General features: G+C 35.4%; 1 protein-coding gene across 1 annotated transcript in view; it reads right to left on the bottom strand.

Moving 5' to 3' along the window:
* The window catches only part of POLQ (DNA polymerase theta), a 104,687-nt gene that overhangs the window by 45,448 nt on the left and 35,871 nt on the right, over nt 1–23,368 (bottom strand). Inside the window, 5 exon segments of the mRNA XM_036851791.1 lie at nt 473–1,688; nt 1,691–3,584; nt 17,253–17,496; nt 18,794–18,918; nt 19,782–19,975. Coding sequence (XP_036707686.1) covers nt 473–1,688; nt 1,691–3,584; nt 17,253–17,496; nt 18,794–18,918; nt 19,782–19,975 — 3,673 coding nt within the window.

Raw genomic sequence — 23,368 nt, 5'->3', positions numbered from 1 at the left:
GCAATAAGATTGCCTGCTGGGTCAATGTCCTGGGAGACAACACTGGTATGGAACTCCTGTGGGGAGCTGCTATAGAAAGGCTGTTTAGATGGGATTTCTGGCCTGCTTGGAAGGAGGCAGACACAGGCCTGATTGTGCCTGATCCAGGCACAACAATGGATCAGAGCCAGAGGAACAAACAGTCTCCTAGTGGTCTGCACGTTTTCAGTCTACCAGCTTGAGCTCTTGGCCTCACTGCTCAGCTCTCCTACCCATGTGTCCAGAGGTCCCCCATCTCTTATACCAGAGGGTAACTATTTTTAATCTAGTTGTGCTGAACAATAAGGCTGTTCCACATGTAAACGCACATAGGAGAAACTTATTAAACTTTGAACACATTTATTACAGTTAATATCCAATACTGAAAAGTTTCAGTCCCACCTCAGTCCACTATTTTACATACAAATGTAAAAGATTTTTTAAAAAATCTTACCTTGCTTAAACCTACCACCAATAGTAGCGCTTTTAGAAGATGTCAAATTACTGATCTTTTCACAAGCCAATGAGATGGAAAATCGAGTTTTGTTTTGCCACTCCTTCATGAATGTTTGAAAGAGAGTTTGGTCACTCGCTACGTCAATTATGGCCAAACTTTCTGGACTGCATGAGGCTAGAGTTAACTGCGATCCATCCTGTGGTAACTGCGGTGAAAAACTTGTGTCTCTAATAGGACTGTCATCTTTGAAACCATTTCTAGTCTCTGGACTTAAATCGCGGTTTTTATTATCTGAAGGTGAGCCAAATGAATAACTTTCACCAAGCTGTAAACCACTACTAATTTTCTTAAGTTTTACAGAAGATGTTCCAAGAAAATCTGGAAATGACAACTTAGAAGCAGATGGTATAGGAGGGATGAGTCCATTATCATCAACTATACAGTTTTCTTTACAAGGCAAGAGGGAGGAGGTTTCACCATGAATGACATTGTTCTCTAGTGCGTCAATATTGCCTTTTAACACAATATTAGGGGAAAATGGAATTCCTTGCACTTGATTTGTCTCCAAATTTGAAATTATTTCTTGTTTGTCATTTACCTCTGTATTTTTTCCTTTCAAACTGAGCAAGTCTGTAATGGTTAATTTTAGCTTTTCATTTTCTAGAGGACTGGACACATTATCTAAAATCCTTTGCAGTCCTGGACTTAAATCAAATGATGCCCCTGACCATATGAATGAATTATCTTGCCTTGTCCCAGTTAATTTGGATTTTTGAGACCTTTTATCTTTATCTCCTCCAATTACTTCTCTTTGGGAATAATCATTACCCACAATAACTGGATCACTCAGTTCTAATACTCTAAGAGATCCTGCAGTATTATGTTTCTCTTGGACAGGAAATACGTCTACATTGTCCAAAGCTTCAACCATCTGAGCAGAATCCATTTCTGAAAATACAGTAGACTCATCACTGAAACAAGACAATGGCTGCTGATTATCTTGATTCTCATTCACATCTGATTTTTTAATTGGGCCCTCTGATTGTAGACACAGAGAATCACCAAAATGGACTGAAGTTATTTCAGAAGGAAGGCGTTCTTTTGCTTGTACATCAGGTGGTTGCTCTTCTACGAGGTACTCTTCACTGAAACTGTCAAACAGTAAACTACCACTCAAATTCAAACTTGTTTCAGGAACTGGCAGACGTTCTCTACTTCTATATCAGTAGGAGTTCTCATTTTAGGAACCAGAGGTATAACTGGTTTCATAGCTTCTTGTGTTTGATAACCTTGAAGAAAACTATTTAATTGGGAGTCAGTAACAGAAAGTTCATTGCCTTTAAAAAATGGGTCATTTTCCCCTATTAATATTGGAGAATAAAAAATTGGGCTTTCTGGAGTCAGGTTATCAACCCCATGTGAATCAGTGCTTTGTTTCATAGCATCTACAGTCTTAAGTTTCAAATGATTTGTCATTCCTGGTGAATGTTGTTCACCTGGAAAAGTAATGTGAATCTCTTTCTGAAAGGAGCTCACTGAGCTCTGTTTGTCTAGGCTCTTCTGCATCATCCTTGTTGCCAGGCTGGTATCCTTTGCTCCTTCTTGCTTGCCATTTTCAGTTGCTATCTGTTGAATTATTTTCTCTGACTGAGTATCCAGGTAGAAACTATCTTCAAAATCACAGAGATCTAAACCTAAGTCAGAAACATGATTATTTTTAGTTCTGTCTGCTGCATAAGCATCTGTTTTTACCTGTACTCTAAGGGTATTTAGAATATTCTCACACTGGCCTCCTGATTTACCAAATGCTCCACTTAGTAGATGTACTCCACTGGGTATCTCAGTGCTGCTTATGTTATCTCCTGATACCTGAAGATTACCTGATTTATTTTCCTCAGCATTAAACTTTGTACTTTCACATATCATAACAACATTTGAGTCCCTATTCATATAATTGCTATCTGTCTCATAGGGCATTTGTCTTGCTATTGGTTTTTTCAGTTTGGTGTAAGTATTTGTCTGTTTATCAAACTGCTTTTCCAGGCACTGGTTAATTGGATGGGTGTCATGGTGTTTCACATTAACATGCTGGTTTTTTGAATCATTTTGTATCAGCGCTTCATTTTTTTTTTCTGATTCAACAGCTAATACTCTTCCATTTTCACTAACCACACTAGTGGCTTGATGAGTCACATTTTTATTCTGGGATCCTGTGATAAAATATTCCACAAGAACATCATTAGATATTTTATTGTTCCTTGAACAACTCTGTTCTGTTTGTGATGGGAATGATACTTTGCGATATCTTCCCTCAGCACAGAAAGATATGTTTTTAGCAAATGGCTCTGGACTTCTAAATTCCATATTCTTCTCATCTAAAGTAAATGACTCTTCACAATGAATAGGATTAGACAGAGTCTGTTCTTGTAAATTGATTCTACACATCCTAGTGTCTTTCACAGGGCTACTGTCTCTAGATAGTGTTAGATGCTTACTATGTTTCCAAGATTGAGAGGTTGTACTCATCTCTTCTGAACTGAAATTCAAAGCTTCTTTTTTTGTTTTCTCAGATGAGAGAGTCTGAACAACTTTCGTAGTGCTTGCTTTCCCCTCATTCAGAGAGGTTCCTAGCTTTTCTTTATTTATACTCAAAGAAGCCCGTATTTTTGCTCTGGAAGTGGAATGCACTTGACATTCTTGATGCCCATCCTGAAATTTATAATAAAAGGAATCTGTATGCTCTCTACTTTTGTCTAAATCTTGCACTGTCTTTGGTAAATGAGTAACAGAAGAATCACTAAATATTGTGTTACTTTTTTTCTTTGAAGTTAATCTTTTATAAGAACTCTTAGTTTGGGGTATAAATTTGTGTTCTTTTACTTCTGATTCACTGCAGGTCAATGAGTGTGTATCAGAATTTAAAAGGGAATATGGACTCCACTGCACTCCCATTTCAACTAAGTCCTGCTGCAGAATCATTCTGGCTTCTTCTACTATAAGAGTTGCCGCTTCCCTTTCAGTTAAATCTTTTCTGCCAGTCACCCAAATAGTTCGCATATTCCGACGTTCTTCAACTGCTTCCTCTTCCTCATCCACTGCCTTTCGGGTACTATACAAGAGGTAGGAAAAGAAATAAATTAATGCATTGATTCATTTATTAATACAAGTATTTATTAAGCATCAATCTGAGCTTTTCTAGAAACTGAAGAAATAGCACTGAACAAGAGGGAAATGTATCTACTCTCACAGAGCTTACATTATAGTTGGGGAAATCAGAAAGTAAACAAATGTTAAAATGCATTCTGTGTCAACTGGTAATAGATAAGAGCTGTGCAAAAAATTGAAGCGCCATTGTGACCACCTAGAGGGGTGGGATAGGGAGGATGGGAGGGAGATGCAAGAGGGAGGAGATATAGGGGTATATGTATATGTATAGCTGATTCACTTTGTTATAAAGCAGAAACTATACACACACCATTGTTTAAAGCAATTATACTCAATAAAGATGTTAAAAAAAAAAAAAAAAAATGAAGCACCAGAAAGGGATAGGAGGTTGTGCAATTTTTAAATAGCATCATTAGGGAAGGCCTTACTAAGAGTCTTTAAATGGAAATCTGGAGTTTATTGATTGACAGAATTTGAAAGACAGTTCAGAGTAACTACAAAAGATTCAAAATGAAGAGAGAAAGTTCAGAATTGAGAGATCCAGGGAAGGAGAACCCCATATTTTTCATACAAATTCTGCCCAAATATCTGGCTGACCTCAAAACTATGCAAGTGTGGAGAGACTCCAAGCAGCTAGGTGAAAGTCTAAACAACTGAACAGAGATTTGAGCTATTGCCTACGACAGGAAAAGTTTGAGCTTAGCCAAGCTGACTGATAAAATATCAGTGCTCTTCATAGTAAAATAATAGATTCTACACCCTAAAAGGACAAACATACGTAACTAAAGTACCATGAAGAGAAGAAAAACAGGATGAGGCATAAAAATTATGGAAGCTGGGAAACTTCTGTTTCCGAACAAGATAAAATAACAGGGACCAATTTAGCCTCTCACCCAAAACAACTAAAAACTGAGGCTAGGTCATAAAAGACATTGCAGTTTCCATTTTGCTCTCTTTTGGGTCACTCACTCTTGGGGAAGCAAACCATCATGGCATAAGGGTCTCAAGCAGCTCTATGGAGAAGTTCATGTAGAGAAATGAACACCAACCTGCCAGCATGTGTGTGAGGCATCTTAAAAGCAGATCTAAGACAGCCCTTCAGATGACTTCAGTTCTGGCCAACAACTTAACTACAACCTCCTGAGGAGCTCAAACCAGAACTACAAGGAAAGGTACTCCCAAATTCATGACTTGCAGAAACTTTGAGTTAATATATATTTACTAGTTGCTTTTAAGACACTAAGTTCTTAAGTAATTTCTTCCATAGCAAGAGTTAACTAAAATGCCTAGTAAAACTATCAAACTTCAAAGATATAGAAAATAAATCTCGGGACTTCCTTGGTGGCGTAGTGGTTAAGAATCTGCCTGCCAATGCAGGGGACACGGGTTTGAGCCCTGGTCCAGAAAGATCCCACATGCCGTGGAGCAACTAAGCCCGTGCACCACAACTACTGAGCCTGTGCTCTAGAGCCCACGACCCACAACTACTGAGCCCACGTGCCACAACTACGGAAGCCCGTGCGCCCTAGAGCCTGTGCTCCGCAACAAGAGAAGTCACTGCAATGAGAAGCCCGTGCACCCCAATGAAGAGTAGCCCCTGCTCACCACAACTAGAGAGAGCCCACACACAGCAACGAAGACCCAACGCAGCCAAAAATAAATAAATAAACAAATAAATGTTAAAAAAAAAAAAAAAGAAAAGAACTCTCAAGGCCTACATATTTGGAAGGGCAAAAGAATCACACTCCCATAAGAATTCTTGAAAACAGCATACAAAGCAAAGAAACAACATTTTCAAAAAACTCAGTAAAAGAAAGTATAGACCAAGGATTTCTATCCAGCCAAGGTGTGCTTCAAATATTAAGGTTATGGAAAAAACTGTCTGAAACATACAAGAACTTGAAGAATTCTATATTATATAAGCCTTCCTCGAGGAACCTAAAGCTACTAGAGGATAAGTTTCATCCACTCAAGAGAGGAAGGAATACTTGAGCAATAAGAACGATGGTAATCTGAATAACTAAAAATGTAGATTATATTAGTCTTCCAACCCTACCCCCCACAAGGGTGGAGGCAAAGGTGGAAAATTAATGTACGCAAGTTTTATATTGAGATAAAGTAGAAATAATGCACTTTGAAAAAGGGAGAGGGAAAAAGAAAGTTAAAGTAAGCTCAATGTCAATGACTGTTGTTTCGGCAATAGGTAGGAATTACAGGATACAATTAAAATTTTGACAAACCAGATAATAAAAAGTACAAAAGCACCCATTAAAACAAAAATATACACCTTTCTAAATTTAAAAATAAAATACCAAAGAATACCCTTGGGTGGAGAAAGAAACAGCAAATATCACATAATACACATAATTATAAAATAATTTGAGAGAATTGAAACGAAACATGTTATTCATATTGCTAAATGTGAATGGGATTAAATCATCTATTAAAAAGATCTTCAATTTGTTTCAGAAAGCAAAACACAACTACAACTCAATGTGGTATAAAAAAGCATATCTAAAACAAAGTACTTCAAAAAGGCTAAAAACAAAGGGATGGGCAAAGGAATTCCCAGGCAAAGGGAAACAAGAACAAAGCAGTGAGGGATATCCCAAGAAGGGTATAATTTAATGCTCAAAACCAAAAGCACAACCAAAGATAACTATCAATCAGTCATATTTACTATGAACATTTACACTCTAAATAACAAGCAACCACATTTGTGAAGCAAACACTATAAGAGATACAAGGAGACAAAGAGACAAGTGTACTAACAATTAGTAGACTTTAATAAACCATTCTTATTAAAAGACAGATGAAGTACTGGCAGGGGGGAATAAGTAGGAATGAATAAGACTTAATTAACATAATCAAAAAGGTAGACTTTGTGAAAATATCTCAAATATTTTACTTTTATAATAGAGAATACAACTATCTAGTCTGTATTGATCATATATTAGTAAACAAAGAAATTGTCAGTGAATTCCATAAAGTAGAAATGTTATAAACAACATGCTTAGATTGCAATACAATAAAACTAAAAATTATTAACAACAACAACAAAAAAGAACTTCTACCCAGGCAAAAACGGGAAAACATGCAAATTCCATAATTCCTAAAAAAATATAATGAAAGCCCTAAATATCAGAATCTATGGTTACATTTAAAATAAGACACCACAGGAAAATTCACAGTACTAAATTCATAGTATTAAAATAAAAACAAACAGTATTTTATCAATAAAAATATGAATGTCAACAAATTAAACTCCTAGTTCAACAAAAAGAACTAGAAAAAAAAGTATGACAAAGTAAAACAAAAGAAAGCAGTAGGAAGTAGTAATAAAATTCAAAAAATAGTATTTAATGAGGTAGATTTTTTTTAATAGACCTAACTAGTAAAAGAAAATACTTGATTTTTTAAAATTTACAAAATAGACCACTAGTTAATCTGATCAAGAAGAAAACAGAAAGTAGAAATTTACAAAATAATAAATCAAAAAAGAGGCATACCCAATGAAATAGAAGAAATATTTAAAATTCCTAACAGACTAATTTACAGATCACTATGAAAATATATCTGAAAATCCAGATGAAATAGATAATTTCGTTGGGAAAGAAAGGTTACCAAAATTGACCCCACTAGACATAGAAAGCTTAAAGAGATTAAGTTCTGAAAAAATAAAATAGAGAAGGTGATCAGAGAATTAACCCCATAAAAAGGCACCATCCAAGATTGTTTCATAGGGTAATCATATCAAACCTTTAACCAGTCCCAAAGTACTGAAAATAAGGAAAAATCTTCCTTTTTGTTTTTCATGAAGAAAGTCTGATATCAAAACTTGAGTAAAGATAGTGCAAAACACACATATGAACATACATACAAAAACTGTAGACTAATATTATTTATGGATAACAATGCAAAAGTATACTATATTAAATATTAGCAGATAGAGTCCAACATCATGTAAAAAAATAATATAACACGACCCAGTGAAATTTATTCTGGAACATAAAACTGATTCAACAGTAGGAAATCTATTAATATAACATGCTAAGAGATGTAAAGGGGGAGAAACCTATGACTATCTCCATAGATACTGAAAAAGCCTTTAACAAAATTTAATAAAAAATGTTCCTGATAAAAAATATACGAGAAAATTGCAATTAATGGATATTTTCTTAAAATGATTACACACACACACACACACACACACACACACACACACACACCATAGTCCTGAAGTCAGTATCTTACTAGGGTAGCAGAGGCATTTCCACTAGGATCACAAACAAAGCAAAAATGTCCACTATCTCTATTACTATTGTCTACTACCACTACCTATTAGAGCTATTAGCTAATTCAATTAGACCAAAGAAATCAGTTAGATGCACAAGAATTGTTAGGGAAAAAGTAAAATAACTCTATTTACAAATGATATGACAATATACCTGGAAAATCCTTGAGAATCAATGATAAAAGTAATTTAAACAACAAAAGTATTCAGAAAATAGCACGATAAAAAAAATATAAAACTCAACAGCCTTTACATATTCAAATAATAACCATGTAGAAGACATAGAAGACAGCCACTAATTAAAAACAGAATAATGATTAAATAGGAATAAATTTAACAAGAAATGTACAAAATTTGTATGAGGAAAACTAAAACTCCTGAAAACCTATATGAGGAAAATATTTTAAAACTCCTGAAAAATCAAAAAGACTAGATCCAATGCAAAGATATTACCTATCCTTGGGTAGGTTCACTCAACATTATAAAGATTTCAGTTCTATTAAATTTCAATCGAATTCTAATACAATATCAAAAAGCACTTTAAGTTTCATATGGGCAAACATGCAAGAATAGCCAAGAAAATACTGAAAAACCATAAGGTAGAATTTACCCTACCAGACATTAAAACACACTATAAAGCCCTTATAATTAAAAGCATGGTACTGGCTCATTAATTGACAGAAAGAATAGCAAATAGAGAATAGAAAGTCCAGAAATAGACTTAATTACATATGGATATTTAATGTATGATGATGGCATCTCAAATCACTGGGACAAAGATAAACTTTTTTATAAATGGGAACCACTGAGAAATAAAATTGGATCCAGACTTAACACCATACACAAAATTAAATTCTAAATGCATCAGGAATCCAAATGCAAACTTATAAATACTAGAAGAAAACATGTGAATTCCTCTTTCATCTCAATATATGAAAAACCTTTCTAACTATGACAATTTAGAAGCAAAAAAAAAAAAAAGATTGCTAAAAAATAAATGAAAAGAAAAATAAAAATTCTGCATGGTGAAAACAATGCAATAAAGTCAAAAGACAATTGATAAGTTTTGAGAAAAATATATGAAATATACATGTGAAACAAATGGCTAAGAACCCTAATCAGTTTTAAAAAGAAAAGATTCTAAGACTCTTTAAAAATGAGAGGGTAAAAACCAAAACGTAGTAGAAGCATAAGGAAAAGATATAACCAGATAATTCACAAAGATATATTTCTTTAAGTAATCCAGAAAATAAGAAAAAATATTCACCATCACGCACATTTAGAGAAATGCACATTAAAACCATACTGAGATACAACTTCTCATCTATCCGACTAGTAAAAATGAAAACCTTTTTGTCAAAGAGAAAAACCAGAGGCTCCAAATGGCATCACTTGTGCTAAAGCCCATGATACCAAGCCTAGATTTAATACATAACCTAAATACAATTTAAACCTTCATCAGACGTGTAATCTTTTTATTTTTTGAAATATAGTTGATCTACAATAAGAGCTGTATTTTTTTTTTTTTTTGGTTTAAAGACAAGCTTGTAAGGATTGGCTATTCCAAAGTTCTAAGGAATATAGCTAACTCAAATGCTTTTCAAGATCAGGTTATCCAAGATAATCTTTAGGAAGTAAAAGCTAGTTTAAGTTTGTCGCTTTAATTAAAACAGACATGTCTTAATAGTTGTCAGCATTAATTATAATATTTTTACTCTACCTAAGCTAACAAATTTGTCAGCAAGAAAAATAACTTGGTATGATGAAATTTTCATTAGTAACCTAAATATAATTGTTTAGAGCAAGTAAATTAAATAAATAAAAGTAGAATAAAAAGATTTTCTAGGTGAACTTTTGAAATAAGTTTTCCAAATCTTTAGCCTGAAACCCTAAAGTTTTGCTAAGCTTAGGTTAAGTAATGGAAATTTATTGAACATTTAGATCATTCCAAATAAGATAAAATAGGTGAAAGATTAATTACTGAACATAGCTTTATCTACTTTTGGCTTTCTATTGTTGAAAAACTAAAGATAAAATCTGGGATTATTAGTGAGCATGTTTGGTGCTGCCAACTATTGGCACTTGCCATCTACCTCTACAAGGATTAAATCATGAGCTGCTGCAGCTGCTGACCTTCAACACCCCCTGAAAGGAGTTCAGGGTGGAGATCAGGAATGAGGCACTTCGTGCTCTGGGAAAAACTGGCAGAACAGGTCTTCAGATAGATATTTTCAGGAGATTTTATGAGCCCAATTCTTACATTCCTCATATCTAGAAAAGCACTAAAATCATTAACAGTGACACCCGCTCCTCATGACTAGCAGCAACCCTCTGCCAAAATGTGTGTTTGGCTGCTCATACCCCCTTCACTAAAGTCATATAACACTGACCTTCCCCGCTACCTCTTCAGAGCGGCTTCTCAGAGCTACCTGAAATGCTGTCTCCCGGGCTATAGTTCTCATTTTGCCCCAAATAAAACTTAACTCACAACTCTCACATTGTGCTTTTCTTTTTTTCAGTCAACAGTGCCATGCTAAGAAAGTTTCTATGAGAAAGCACATGTTTCTAGAAGTTATAAAGAGTACTTATAATTTTGCCAAGCTTCGGAATGCTAGTGTAAGAGTCCACAACTGTTTAGTTCCTAAATTTTAGCCAGAAATTAAGGTTTTCATAAGATTAAAAATTCTAATATATGTAATTAAAGCTACAAGAAACAACAAAGGAAACATCTCCATATGCAAGGAAAGCAGGATGTGTTTTTGGCTAGAAAAGGCATGAGGGACTTCCCTGGCGGCACACTGGTTAAGGATCTGCCTGCCAATGCAGGGGACACAAGTTCGAGCCCTGGTCCAGGAAGATCCCACATGCCACGGAGCAACTAAGTCCATGTGCCACAACTACTGAGCCTGTGCTCAAGAGCCCACGAGCCACAACTACTGAAGCCCGCAGGCCTAGAGCCCGTGCTCAGCAACATGAGAAGCCACTGCAATGAGAAGCCTGCATACTGCAAAGAAGAGTAGCCCCCCTCACTGCAACTAGAGAAAGCCCGCGTGCAGCAACGAAGACCCAACGCAGCCCAAAAAAAAGATAATAATTAATTTAAAAAAAAACAAAGAAAAGAAAAGGCATGAGGAATGAAGATGCATTTTGTTAAGGGAAATGAGAGTAATTTTGTCTGAACTAGAGCTTCTGGTTATAAAGGGTAAACTAAAGGCATACAAAAATCTTTTCTCTCTTCACTGAAGAGTGAAAAGATTTTACCTTGTGTAATCAAGCTGGCTAAAACTGAATTATTATAAGTATTTTAAAAATTAAGTTTTAATATCAATAGTGTACTTATATAAAACTAGAACTTAATTTTCCTTCATCTGCTAAATAGACAATCAAGTACTGTTTCATATGGACCTGTGATCCTATTTAGTCAAGTGTCCAAACCATTTGATATCTTTGACAAACTTCCCCAAATCAAATTCTGAATGAAGTCTTTTGACCACAAACTAACTGAAATTTTTCAGAGGCCCCTGGAACATTTCAAAAGATGTTAGGCTTATTTTGTATGTTAAATTACATGGGAAGCATTACCAAACAAGAAGTAACATTAAGCCTTCTTTATGTTGTACTTGATTAGGTGTATAAGTGTTCTAGAAATTGTGTGAAATTCCTAGAAACTTGATATATCCTGGTGTAATCTTAACTTATAATTCTACTCATTATCTTAAAATGGTGTATGACATCCTCTGGGACCCCAATCAGAAATGGGTAACAAGTAAACAATCCTTTTACTGCTATTCACTTACTTTCTGAAATTACTCATCAAAATTGAGGCTCACGCTAAAAATATTGAACCTGAGTAACAGGGAAATGACCTAGTTGACTTTCATGTAAAGGCAACAGGATCTACATAAAGATTGTGGCAAGTGTTGATGAGATTCATTCTACTTCTCCAAAAATGACCCGCTTACTGCCAGACCTGATGTCCTTATAACAGATGACAGTATGCTCCTGAATCAGAGAAACTAAGATGGGTAAACAATGGCTGTAAATTAAACAAACAGTTGGAGCTGTGGGAAAACCAAGATGGCCTCATGGTTCTTCCTGGCTCCCTGACAAATCTCATTTTTCTGTTTTCCCATTCCTTCACCCACCACAGTATATGTAAGAACAACTATTTGGGTCCCTAAAGGCCTCAGGCTTCCTCCCTCTGGACTCTTGAAAACTGTATTCAAGCAGAAAAAGAATTAATTACATAGGACTACATGACCTGAGGAGGATACTTTAATGTTTTTGTTTTTCCAGATTTAAGGAGACCTTTTCTTAAGCTATCTATGACTTACAACAATTTAGTAAAGTATACCTTTGTGAACAAAGATGAAACTTTTTCTCCCCACCTGATCCCTCCAGAATTCAGGAACTCTCAGTGAATACTCTTACTCTCTTAACAATTTATTTGCTTGCATAAGTTCAATAACAATCTTTTCTCCTTGTAACAGGATACAATTAGAAACACTGGTTATATTACCAAGGCTTTGACTGGAATGTCATATTTGAGAAAGGCATGCACAGACTCAGATATGACCAGATAGCTTCAAAGAACTGCTTCAAAAAAAATCAACCTGGTACCTTGCTTACAAGGTTTCAGCAAAGCAGTCTTAAAAAAGGACTTATATGGTCAATCATTATTCTTGCTGTACTTATATAAATAATCAGGCCAAGTTTAATGCAAGCAAATTAGTTTTACTATGATTATCTTTGGTTAAAAAAAAAATAGGGGTAACTAAAGAGAGAAAAATTATCTTTACACCTTTATAGATAGAATTAGATTCTAGTCCTGTTAATTGTCTTTGAGGTTTTATTACATACCTGTAAACTGGACTGGATCCTGAATTCTTCTAGTGTCCTTAAATATCTGGCTACAACTCACCAAACTAATATTTCCAATTTTCTCCCACCCTTCTGATTTGACATCACTAAGAACAAAGGCAGCCTTCGAGCCCTGTCAGAAGGGAGCTTACCAAGTGCTCCTGACCACTGACACTGATGCAGAACTATAGAAAGTATTGAGCCTTAGGTACATGTCTCACAGATAAGGAGGACCACCTGACATCTGGTCCTACACAACACTGGAGACCCCTGAATCAAAATGATGAGTAAGAAAAGTCGCTGATATCGATGTCTACTGCCTTCGCCCAAGACAGCAGATTCTAGTCTTCTTGCTTTAGTTAAACATGAAACCCTTTCTCCTTTTCTTTCTTAATTTCACTCTGGCATTGGCCTGGAAAGATAACACCCTCATCTGTATCTCCCAGGCCATTACTAAGAAGGGATAACCTTCAGTATTTAGGATAACTCTATTTTAGGATGGGAGATTCTCTTTCCACATGCACTAAAAACCTGACTGACTCCTGGCTTGAACAGGTAAAGGCAGCAGTCCCTGTGAATAAATCTTTTATCAGTATTCCTTAACAGGAATGGTTTGCATCCCGACAGGTCTTGTCTTTGTCTGTGGTGGTTATCATTCTCCTTGGGCCTATGAATGCCCATATGGCTGGCACACAACTGTACTAGGCATCTTAGGTTATCTAACTGTGCCCCTAACTGTTCTAGAAAAGGCCTAACAGGAGGATTCATGATTCAAGAACTGTTTCCTTTGGCTGATTAGGAGTTAAAACAAAGAAGAATATGATCAGGAACCTTTCCTCAACTCTTAGAGAACATTGCAGATTCCACTGCTAGGGCACTAGTTGCCCAACAGAAATACTTAGACTCTCTGGCCATAGTTGCTCTTGATAATAAGATAACCCTTGATAATCTTTTAGCTGAGCAGGGAAGTGTCTGTGCTATGACCAATAACATCTGTTGTACCTGGATTGACACTTCTGGTGAAGTTGAAACTTAATTACGTAAGATCACTGAGTAAGCCACTTGGCTTAAAAGGGTGACTCCTTCAACAGTGTCTTTGACTGGTTTGGGTCTTGGGGACTATGGCTCTGAAGCACACTCCAAATACTGGGAGTTATCCTATTTATAGTTATCATAAACATCAGCACATTGGATCCTCTCAAAAGTTTTAAATGCATGTTCACAGCCACTGACCAGCAGAGAAATGATCTCCCTAAGAGTGGAACATCAGAAAAGAAATGAGGAGAACAGCCACCTTATAAATTGTGAACCTGTAACAGGGAAGAACAAAATCTGACTCCATGTTGGATCTGTTTCTTTTACTTTAACCTTTGCTTCCCGTTGCTTTTGTGACTATAATCACTAAAAGGATGCTGTTTATAGCTATAAGCATACATAATGGCCTCCCTTGGGGAACCCTGCCCCTCTGCCTCAATGTTAAACCAAAGTGCCTTCGTTCAGCTCACAGGGAAACACCCTGCCCCTGCCCACCCCTGAATGACTGCAAGAAAGAAGAAATTAACGCATCCCCTCCCAGAGGCTGGCCAAACCAGAAGATATTTTGTAAGACTTAGAGCCTTTTTACTTTACTTCCTCACCTCCTCCCCCTCTCTGTTCTATAAAAGAAACTAGCATCAGACCCAGATAAGATGGTACTCTAGGACTCTAGTCTGCCATCTTCTCGGATGCCCAGCTTTTCAAACAAAGTCGCTATTCCTTGCCTCAACACCTCGTCTCCTGATTTATTGGTCTGTTGTGCAGCAGAACAAGCTTGGACTCAGTAACAAACCTGAAGTCATGGCCTGTGAATATCATAGGAGTTCATCAAAGACGTCATGACCTATGGATAGCACAACAAAGATCAACAAAGCTGCAGAGCAGTAGTTGAGAGCGAAGCTAATGCCTTAAATTTTGATCACATCTCTCAGGCTGAGAGTATGATGAAAAGGAGGGAATTATTAAAGAGAAAAGCCACAGGCCCCAAATGGCTAAAGCCCATGATACCAAACCTAGATTTAATACCTAACCTAATTGCAGTTTTGACCTTCACCAGAAATGTAATCTTAATCAACCAGTCTAGAATTTCCTGGTCAGCACCAAGAGGTAATCTGTCCATCCTCCCTCCCCACCCGCAAGATACAATCTGCATGATAAAACCCCCTTGCCTTTCCCTTTTATCCCCAAAAAGCTGCCCTGGTATAAAAATAATTCTTTCTTTTATTTTGCTAATAGCTCCTCTGCCCTATCCTTCTTCCTATAAAAACCTTCCATCTTTTAGTAAAACCCCTTCTAGTTCCTAGATTGGATGTTGCAATTCATGAATCGCCTAATAAAGCTAGTTGGATCTTCAAATTTACTCAGTTTTTTAACAACCTCTAACAATGGATTCTACTGGTGAGCTGAGGGGTAATAGACCAGTGAGAGTGCAACTTGGCTAGACCCTTCTGCAGAGCAATTTGGAATCTAATAAATCTATATATATGCACTTACCTTCTGAAATCTCATTTCTAGGAATTTACTCTGAAGAAACATCACCAACGATATGAAAATACATATGCACAAGGTAATTCATTACAGATTGTTGGTAATGGCAAGCTATTTGAGACAATCTGAATGTTGGATGGGTTTTCTGGCTTTTACATACCGGGCACTGAAAGGGTGGCCAGTCTCCAAATACATCAGTTTCTATTCAGAAAATTAACATTAATACAATACTGTATCTAATCTACATACCTTACGCAAAATTTACCAATTGTTCCAAGTATGTCCTTTTTCTAATCCAATCTAGAGTAAGGTGGTACATTTTAGTTGTCATGTCTCTTTAGCCTGCTTTAATTGGAATCAGCTCCTCAGTTTTTGTTTCCACGACCTTGATATTTTTGAAAAGTACTGGCCAATTATTTTGTAGAATGTCTCTCAATTTAGGTTTGTCTGATGTTTCTCTACAGTTAAATTCACATTAGACATTTGTGATAAAAATATTCCAGGAGTAATGTTGTGTCTTTCTCAGTATGTCACATGAGGAGGCAGATAATGTTGATTTCTCATATTACTATGTTTCATTAATGTTGATCAGTGAAGGTTCTGGGCTTTCAGAAGAATCACAGTCATGGCAATAATGGCCTTAGAATCACACAGAAGAGATTCCAAAATGTGTTTACAAATTTTTTCCAATTAACTTTTTTAAAATGTGTACTGACTTCAGATGACTCCCTGGAAGGGTTAAGTATGATATATGGTATGCTGTTACCACAGAGATACTCCCACATCTGAATTTTTTCACCTCAGGTCTTTTATTACATATTTCTAAGCAAGTATGAATATATCCAAAGATTCTGTGAAAATCACAGGCTCCAGAGGAGATCAACACCTTTATAAGTAGGTTTTAAAGCATACTCTATGTAGGTTTCAGCCAGAGGCACACCCAAAAGTGACAAAATCGCCCACCAGTGGATCTTCCAATCTGGGGTCACAGGGGATGACCCTGCCCCCACAGCTCCACATTCTCTGCTTGGGTTGCATATGCTTAAGACTCCAAGCAATTTCATCCTTCAAAATCTAGGTAGAGGTAGCTATACAGCTATAGCTATGCTGGCTGTAGTGCATGCTGTACCAGGGCCCACTAGCAGGAATCATACCTGCATTGCTGCCGAAATACACGGAGTAGAGCCCATGATGTGAGGTGGCACTGCGCAGTGAGGCCCTTTCTTTGACTATGCCCCCATCCCTTCCCACATGTTTCAAGTTTCAGAGCGTGTGTCAAACCAAAGAGGAAAGAAGCACTGAACTGGAAATGAGATTAATGCTCTAATTTAGAACAAATTTTTAAAACCTGAAAATAAAACTGTTAATACTGGAAACTGCCTAAACAGCTATAGAATCTGGCTGAGATTACATACAACAGTGAGTTCAAAGAATAATGGTTGAGAAAATAATTAAGCTATTCCTTGATAATATGCTGAGTCCAGCCCATTCAATGAATTGGTTACACACACACACATATATCAAGAAGTCCTCTTCTCATAAACTGTTTTTGAGGGACTAGTGTTCCAAAGAATATTCAAGAAGAGTATATTTTGAAGTTTTCTTGCCTGAAGAAAATCTAAGATGAGCCCTGGATATATACTGAGAACTAAAATCCATCAATGCAGAAACATTAGTAACTTAACTTTACTCAAACTTTCTAGGAGAGAGTTATGATACATTTAGAAGTGTCTTTAAAGTCATAAAATATATTTTAAATATACAAAAAAAGAAAAAAGTAATCCTCAAAGGGGAAAAGGAGCCACATTTTCTTCCACTTATACCAAATATGGCATGATATTATCTAAGGGAAAAATATTTTAATATATTATCTATTATTTACAAATTGACCTGTTTTCATTTAATAATATATGTAGACAAGGGGATTTTTCTTACCTTTTAAAAGGCACAGCATTTTTCAGAATACTTTCCACCTCAGCAACATCTGCTCTGGCAAGATCGGCCACAGTAAGAAAGCCAGAAGCATAGAGGGATCTGGCTCTCTGTGCATTAAGTAAGGATACCCGGACCAGGTCACACAGCTCCCTCTGGATGCCAAATGTAAGACGCTTCTGAAATTGGGACAGTAGTAGTTCCATGTTGTGCCAGCCCAGGCGGTTGGAAAACACTGTAATCATCCCTAGAATATTCATATAATATTTATTGAATTAAAAATTCTTTCTAGACCAATTCTCCATTTCTTGAGATGTATTTTTGTTTCACTGTTGTTTTTTCTGCAGAATTATAAAGTTTAACAGGCCCAAGGTATAAAATAATAGGAGAGCAGACATCTTTAAAGGCCTAATTGGCTAGACACATTAAATATCATCTTATTTCTTCTTAATCATGAACTTGCATTTGAAAAAATTGAGGCAGAGCACATAAACACAAAACAAACAAAAAGCCCTCACTAGTTCCCCTCTCTCTCTCTCTCTCTCAATTTTTTTCCTTACTTTCTTTAAAGAAGAAAGAACTCTTAAAACAGGTAAAGAACTCTTTTCACCTAGAGGAAAACAAGAGAGCTAATTTAAATTGTCAAGTGCTGAGAGGATTATTTACAAAGAGTGAAAGTCCCATTGATAATTTCTTAAAAAAAAAAAAAAAAAAAAGGGTGCCCACCTTGATAGCTATACCCTCTTGAAATAAAGAGGCCAGAGTAGCCAAGTGTCAAGTCATTAAGAAAATCACTTCCCTACAAGAACATTAACCCTAGAGGTAATCTGAGATCTTTGATGCCAGTGAGTTGAAGGGTAAGTCTCTCCCTTCTTACTACCCTCTCCTGGCATCTTTCCCTCAGTAATCTCTCATGCACACAATTTCACAATGAAACTTCTTATACATGTAAACACACTCTCCAGCAGCCCAGGATTTCCCTCCTAAGGGCTTAAGGATTTCTTGGTAAAATCAGACCTAGAGCTTCCCTTGTTTGCCTAGCTTAGAAGATAAGAGTTTAATTTTATTAAGAAAGACCAGTATTTCCTTAGAGAAGAGATATTTAGAACAGTGAGAAAGAAGTCCAGAAATCTCTCTCCACTTGCCATCTTCCACAATAACAAGTATTAATCAATAACTTGATGAGAAAATGAAGACCAGTGAGAACTGTGTCTGTTTCTTCTTACAATACGCGCCCCCCCCACAAAAAAAAGAAAGAAAAACAGAAAGAAGAGCAATGGTCAGCAGGTTGCTAGGGAATGGAAGGGGACCAAGATCCAGACACTCAGCCAGCTGCTATTCTTCTGTAGCAGGGTAACTGAGCCCACAGGAGTCATAGTTTTGGGTGTTCTGATGATGACAGGAACTATACAAAATTATGGCTTAACATGATCCCCTCACTTTCAGAGAAACCTACAGTAAAATGGAATTTGAAAAAAAGTAATCTTAACTTGGCCTCAAACCACAGAGTCTTAAATAAATGTGGGAACACTTGTTTAACTGACCTGCATAAACAGCAGCTGACTGTTGTAACGATTGAATCTGTCCACGACTGCATCCATATTTCTGATTAATTTCCTTTAAGGGAACTTCACTGATTAAATCTAATAGCACAAGACTGGTAAAAAACCTGGAAAGTAAATTACCAAAAGTATGGTAAGAGGTCACTTATGTCTACTATGAAAGTACAATGTATGTTGAGAAACAAGAAAGAACCAAAAAAGGTAAGAGGGTGAGAAGGTGAGAAGATTCCTAATAGGATATAGGATTAGTGGGCAAAGAGCTCAATGTTTGTAAATTCTAACATACGTTAGTACTATAGCAAAAAACTAATATCTGTATAACAAAATGATTTTGTCCATATTTCAATAATGCTAACTAATTTTAAGAAATGAGACTTGGTTCAAGAAATATGATGGCACAAAAATTTTAAACACTTGATACACAATTATATCACCTAATCATATTTCAATCAAAATTTGGTTATAAAAAAGTTATGATGTGAAAGGCAATTGTGCCACAAATAATCCAAGTATATAATCCTTACAAAATTTACACTTGACTATGATGTAAATAATGAGACTAATGCTTTAAGAAAAATAATTTTATTATATTTCAAAGAAGCTAAAGCCTGTACAATTTCCCCACCTGAATCTTTTAATTGGCTCTTCCCTACTGGTAACAAATCACTTCAAAGGATGATACAAACCATATCCTTAAATGGAGCCACACTAAGTTGGCAGTTCTGATCATATATTCTTTAAGGGAAGAAAGTAATTAAATGTTCTACTTTTAAAAGTCTTGATATATAGTGGTTTCTTATAAGCTACAAAGAAGAAAAATATCAATAAATACAAAAAGTTGAAAATTTTTACTATATTCAGCCAAAACTTTGATTTTAATGACAATGAAAGTGATTACAATAAACTGGACATCTACTGTATATCCAATACTGTGTTAAAAACTGGATAGTCCAGGCTCCTTGATATTTACCTTTTATGGATGGCCATTTGTCGGTGCTGTTTCTCAGTTCTGGCTACTACTTTTCCTTTCACACAGCGAGCCAAGAACCCTTCTTCAACTCCCACTAGCTCTGCCACCCGTTTCATAGAAGCTGGTAACTTCTCCCATAAACAGAAAAATCGATACCAATCAATAGTAGTCCAATCCTCAAACACAGGTGTAACCTAAAGGGAAGAAGCATCATTCATTACCTAAAACTACTGCATTACAAAAGGGACAAAATTGTAAATGTAAACTTCATATTAAAAACAAAGGCTTCAGTATTTGGAAAAATTTCTAAATGTGATAATGCCTCACTTATATGGAAACTTCATTTAATCACAAACAACTCACTGACAAGAGAAAAGAAGAGACCACTAAGCATACAAGCTGGATTTTACAGAATCCAAGAACTTTAATCATAGACACTTTTAATCTCGGTATTCTGATGTTAAATACAATCTTAAGTATTCTGTATGATTTCTGAGAAAATACAGGGAGGGGGAAGAGGAATCAATATTCACAATTGCTATAATATATTATCTGAAGTGTCCAGGATTCAACAACAAAAAAAAAACAATGAGACATGCAAAGAAACAGAAACATGTGTCCCAAACATAGGGGAAAAAGCACGCAAAAGAAACACCTTTGAGGGGTTCCAGATGTCAGAAATATCTGCAAAGACTTCAAAACAGACATTATAAGTATGGTCAAAGAACAACAACAACAACAAAAAAAACATGTTTAATAATGTAAAGGAAAGTATGATGACAATGTCTCATCAAGTAGGGAATATGAGTAAAGAGAAATGATAAAAAAAAAAAAGCCAAATGGCAATTCTAGAGTTAAAAAATACAACTGAAATGAACTATTAACTATAGAGCTCAACAGTAGATGCAAGCTGGCAGAATAAAGAATCAGCAAACATGAAGATAGATCAATCAAGATTATGCAATCTGAGAGGTGAGAAAAAAGGAAAAAAAAAATGAACAGAGCCTCAGAGAAATGTGGGAAGCATTAAAGTGTACCAACATATGCATAATGAGAGTACCAGAAGAAGACAGAAAGGAACAGAAAGAACATTTGAAGAAATTATGGCTAAAACCTTCCCAAATTTAATGGAAAACTTTACATATGCAAGAGACTAAAAGTGAACTCCAACTAGGAAAGCTCAAAAAGATCCACACCCTGATGCATCAGAGTCAAAATGTAAAATACCAAGAGAAAATCATGAAAGCAGCAAAAGAAAAACAATGCATCACATACAAGGGAAACCAAAAAAAATTAAGAACTGACTTCTCATCAAAAACAATGGAGGACAGAATGCTGTGAAACAACGTGTTCAAACTGCTGAAAGAAAAAAAAGTCAACCAAGAATCCTATATAAAGGAAAACTGACTTTATAAAATAAAGGCATAACAAAGACATTCCCAGATAAACAGAAAATTTGTTGCTAGCAGAACTGCCTTATAAGAACTACTAAAGAAAAGCTCTTCTGGTTGAAAGAGAGTGACCCAAAACAGTATATTAATTCCACACAGAAAAACAAAGAGTGCCAACAAAGGTAATTGCGTGGGTACTTGTAAAGATAGTATATTATTGCATATTTCCCCTCCTTTCTTCTCTTGACTGACTTTAAAAAGCAACAGTACAAAACAGTATGTATAAAACATATAAAAATACAAAATGTTTGACAATAACAGCCCAAAGGAGGCAGGTGGGAGCAAAGCTATATTGAAGTAGGAAATAACAAGAGATAGCAACTAAATCCATAGAAACAAATAAAGGGAAGCACAAATCTTAAATAAAAATGTAAATATAACAAATTTTATAAGTATACATTTGCTCTCTCTTCTACTCTCAGCTTCTTTAAAGACATAAAATTGTATAAAATAACAATTATAACAATGTACTGTTGGGTTTGTAACACATGTAGATTAGATGTAACATGTATAACACTAATAGCACCAAAAAGAAAAAAAAAATGGAATAGGAATACAGCTATACAAGAATAATGTTTCTATATCTCAATGGGCTCAATGGGATTAAGTAAGTATAAATTTTAAGCTGTATATGCTAACCCCCTGAGTAATTACTGGGAAAATAACTTCAAAAAATATAGAGAAAAATTAAAGAAATTTAAAAGTTATACTAGAAAGTTTTGCTTAATTCAAAAGAAATCAGTAAAAGTACAAGAGAACAAAAGAAGACGTGAGATATATAGAAAATAGACAAAATGTGGAAGATGTAAATCCAATTACATCAATAGTAACATGAAATGCAAATGGGCTAAATAATCTATCAAAAACAAGAGATTGACAGATTGGATAAAAAAAAAAAAACCAGAATCCAACTATATGCTGTCTATAAGAGACACATTACAGATTCAAAAATACAAACAGGTCAAAAGTAAAAGGAAGGGAAAATATGTAAACCACAAGTATAACAAAGCCAGAGTAACTAGACTAATATCAGATAAAATAGACTTTTAAAAAAAAGTTCACAGAAGAGGAATATTTTATAATGACAACAGGACCCATCCATCAAAGAAACATAACAACTGTAAATATATACAGGGTTCCGAAACACATGAACAAAACTTGACAGAAATGAAGAAACAGACAATTAAAAAATAAGAGTTAAAGATTTAAATACCCTCACTTTCAACAGTGGAAAGAAGAACTAAGAAGATCAACAGGAAATAGAAGGTGAAAACTATACAGTAAATCAACTAGACCTAACAGACATCTGTAGAACTTCAACCAGCAACAGCAGAATGCACATTCTTCTTGAAGCCACATAGAACGTTCTCCAGGACAGACCATCTACTAGGCAATAAAACAAGCCTCAATAAATGTAAAAGGATTGAAATCATGTGAAATATGTTTTCTGACAATGGAATGAAACTAAAAATAAATTTTAAAAAATTTTGGAAATTCACAATGTGGAAATTAAACAAGATGCTACTAAATAACAATGGGTCAGAGAAGAAATCACAATTGAAATTACAAACTACCTTGAAACGGATGAAGATAAAAAAATGAAAACATAAAATACCAAAACTTATGGGATACAGTGAAAGTAGTGCTTTGAAAGAAATTTATAGTTATAAATGCCTATACTAAAAAAGAATAAAGATCTAAAATCAATATCCTAATCTTCCACCTTAAGACACTGCAAATTGAAGGGCAAAGGAAACTCAAAGCAAGAAGGAAAAAAAAAACAAACAACTATAAAGAGCAGAAATTAAAGAAACAGAGAGTAAAAAATAATAGAGAAAATCAACCTAACCAAAATAGGTTCTGTTAAAAGGTAAACTGAAACACATTAAAATTTTCAAGAGTTTATTTGAGCATGCACCAATTAGAATTGGGCAGCGCCAAACCAAAGGCAGTTAGGAGCCCTCTAATGACAGGAGCTAGGGGCAAAGTTTTTATAGAGAAGATGCTGAAGAAAAGCAAAGCAATTACAGGACTGGTTATAGCTTCAGCAGTTGCCTTATTTGGGAAAACCTAGTTGGCTTTTTGTGATTGGTTGTTCTCAAGTTTCACTTTCTTGGATTCAAGTGCATTGACTAA

This window comes from Balaenoptera musculus, chromosome 4 (assembly GCF_009873245.2).
Source record: "Balaenoptera musculus isolate JJ_BM4_2016_0621 chromosome 4, mBalMus1.pri.v3, whole genome shotgun sequence".
NCBI classification, from domain to species: domain Eukaryota; kingdom Metazoa; phylum Chordata; class Mammalia; order Artiodactyla; family Balaenopteridae; genus Balaenoptera; species Balaenoptera musculus.
The sequence above is the reverse complement of the archived record's forward strand: the minus strand, read 5'-3'. Positions and strand labels throughout refer to the sequence as shown.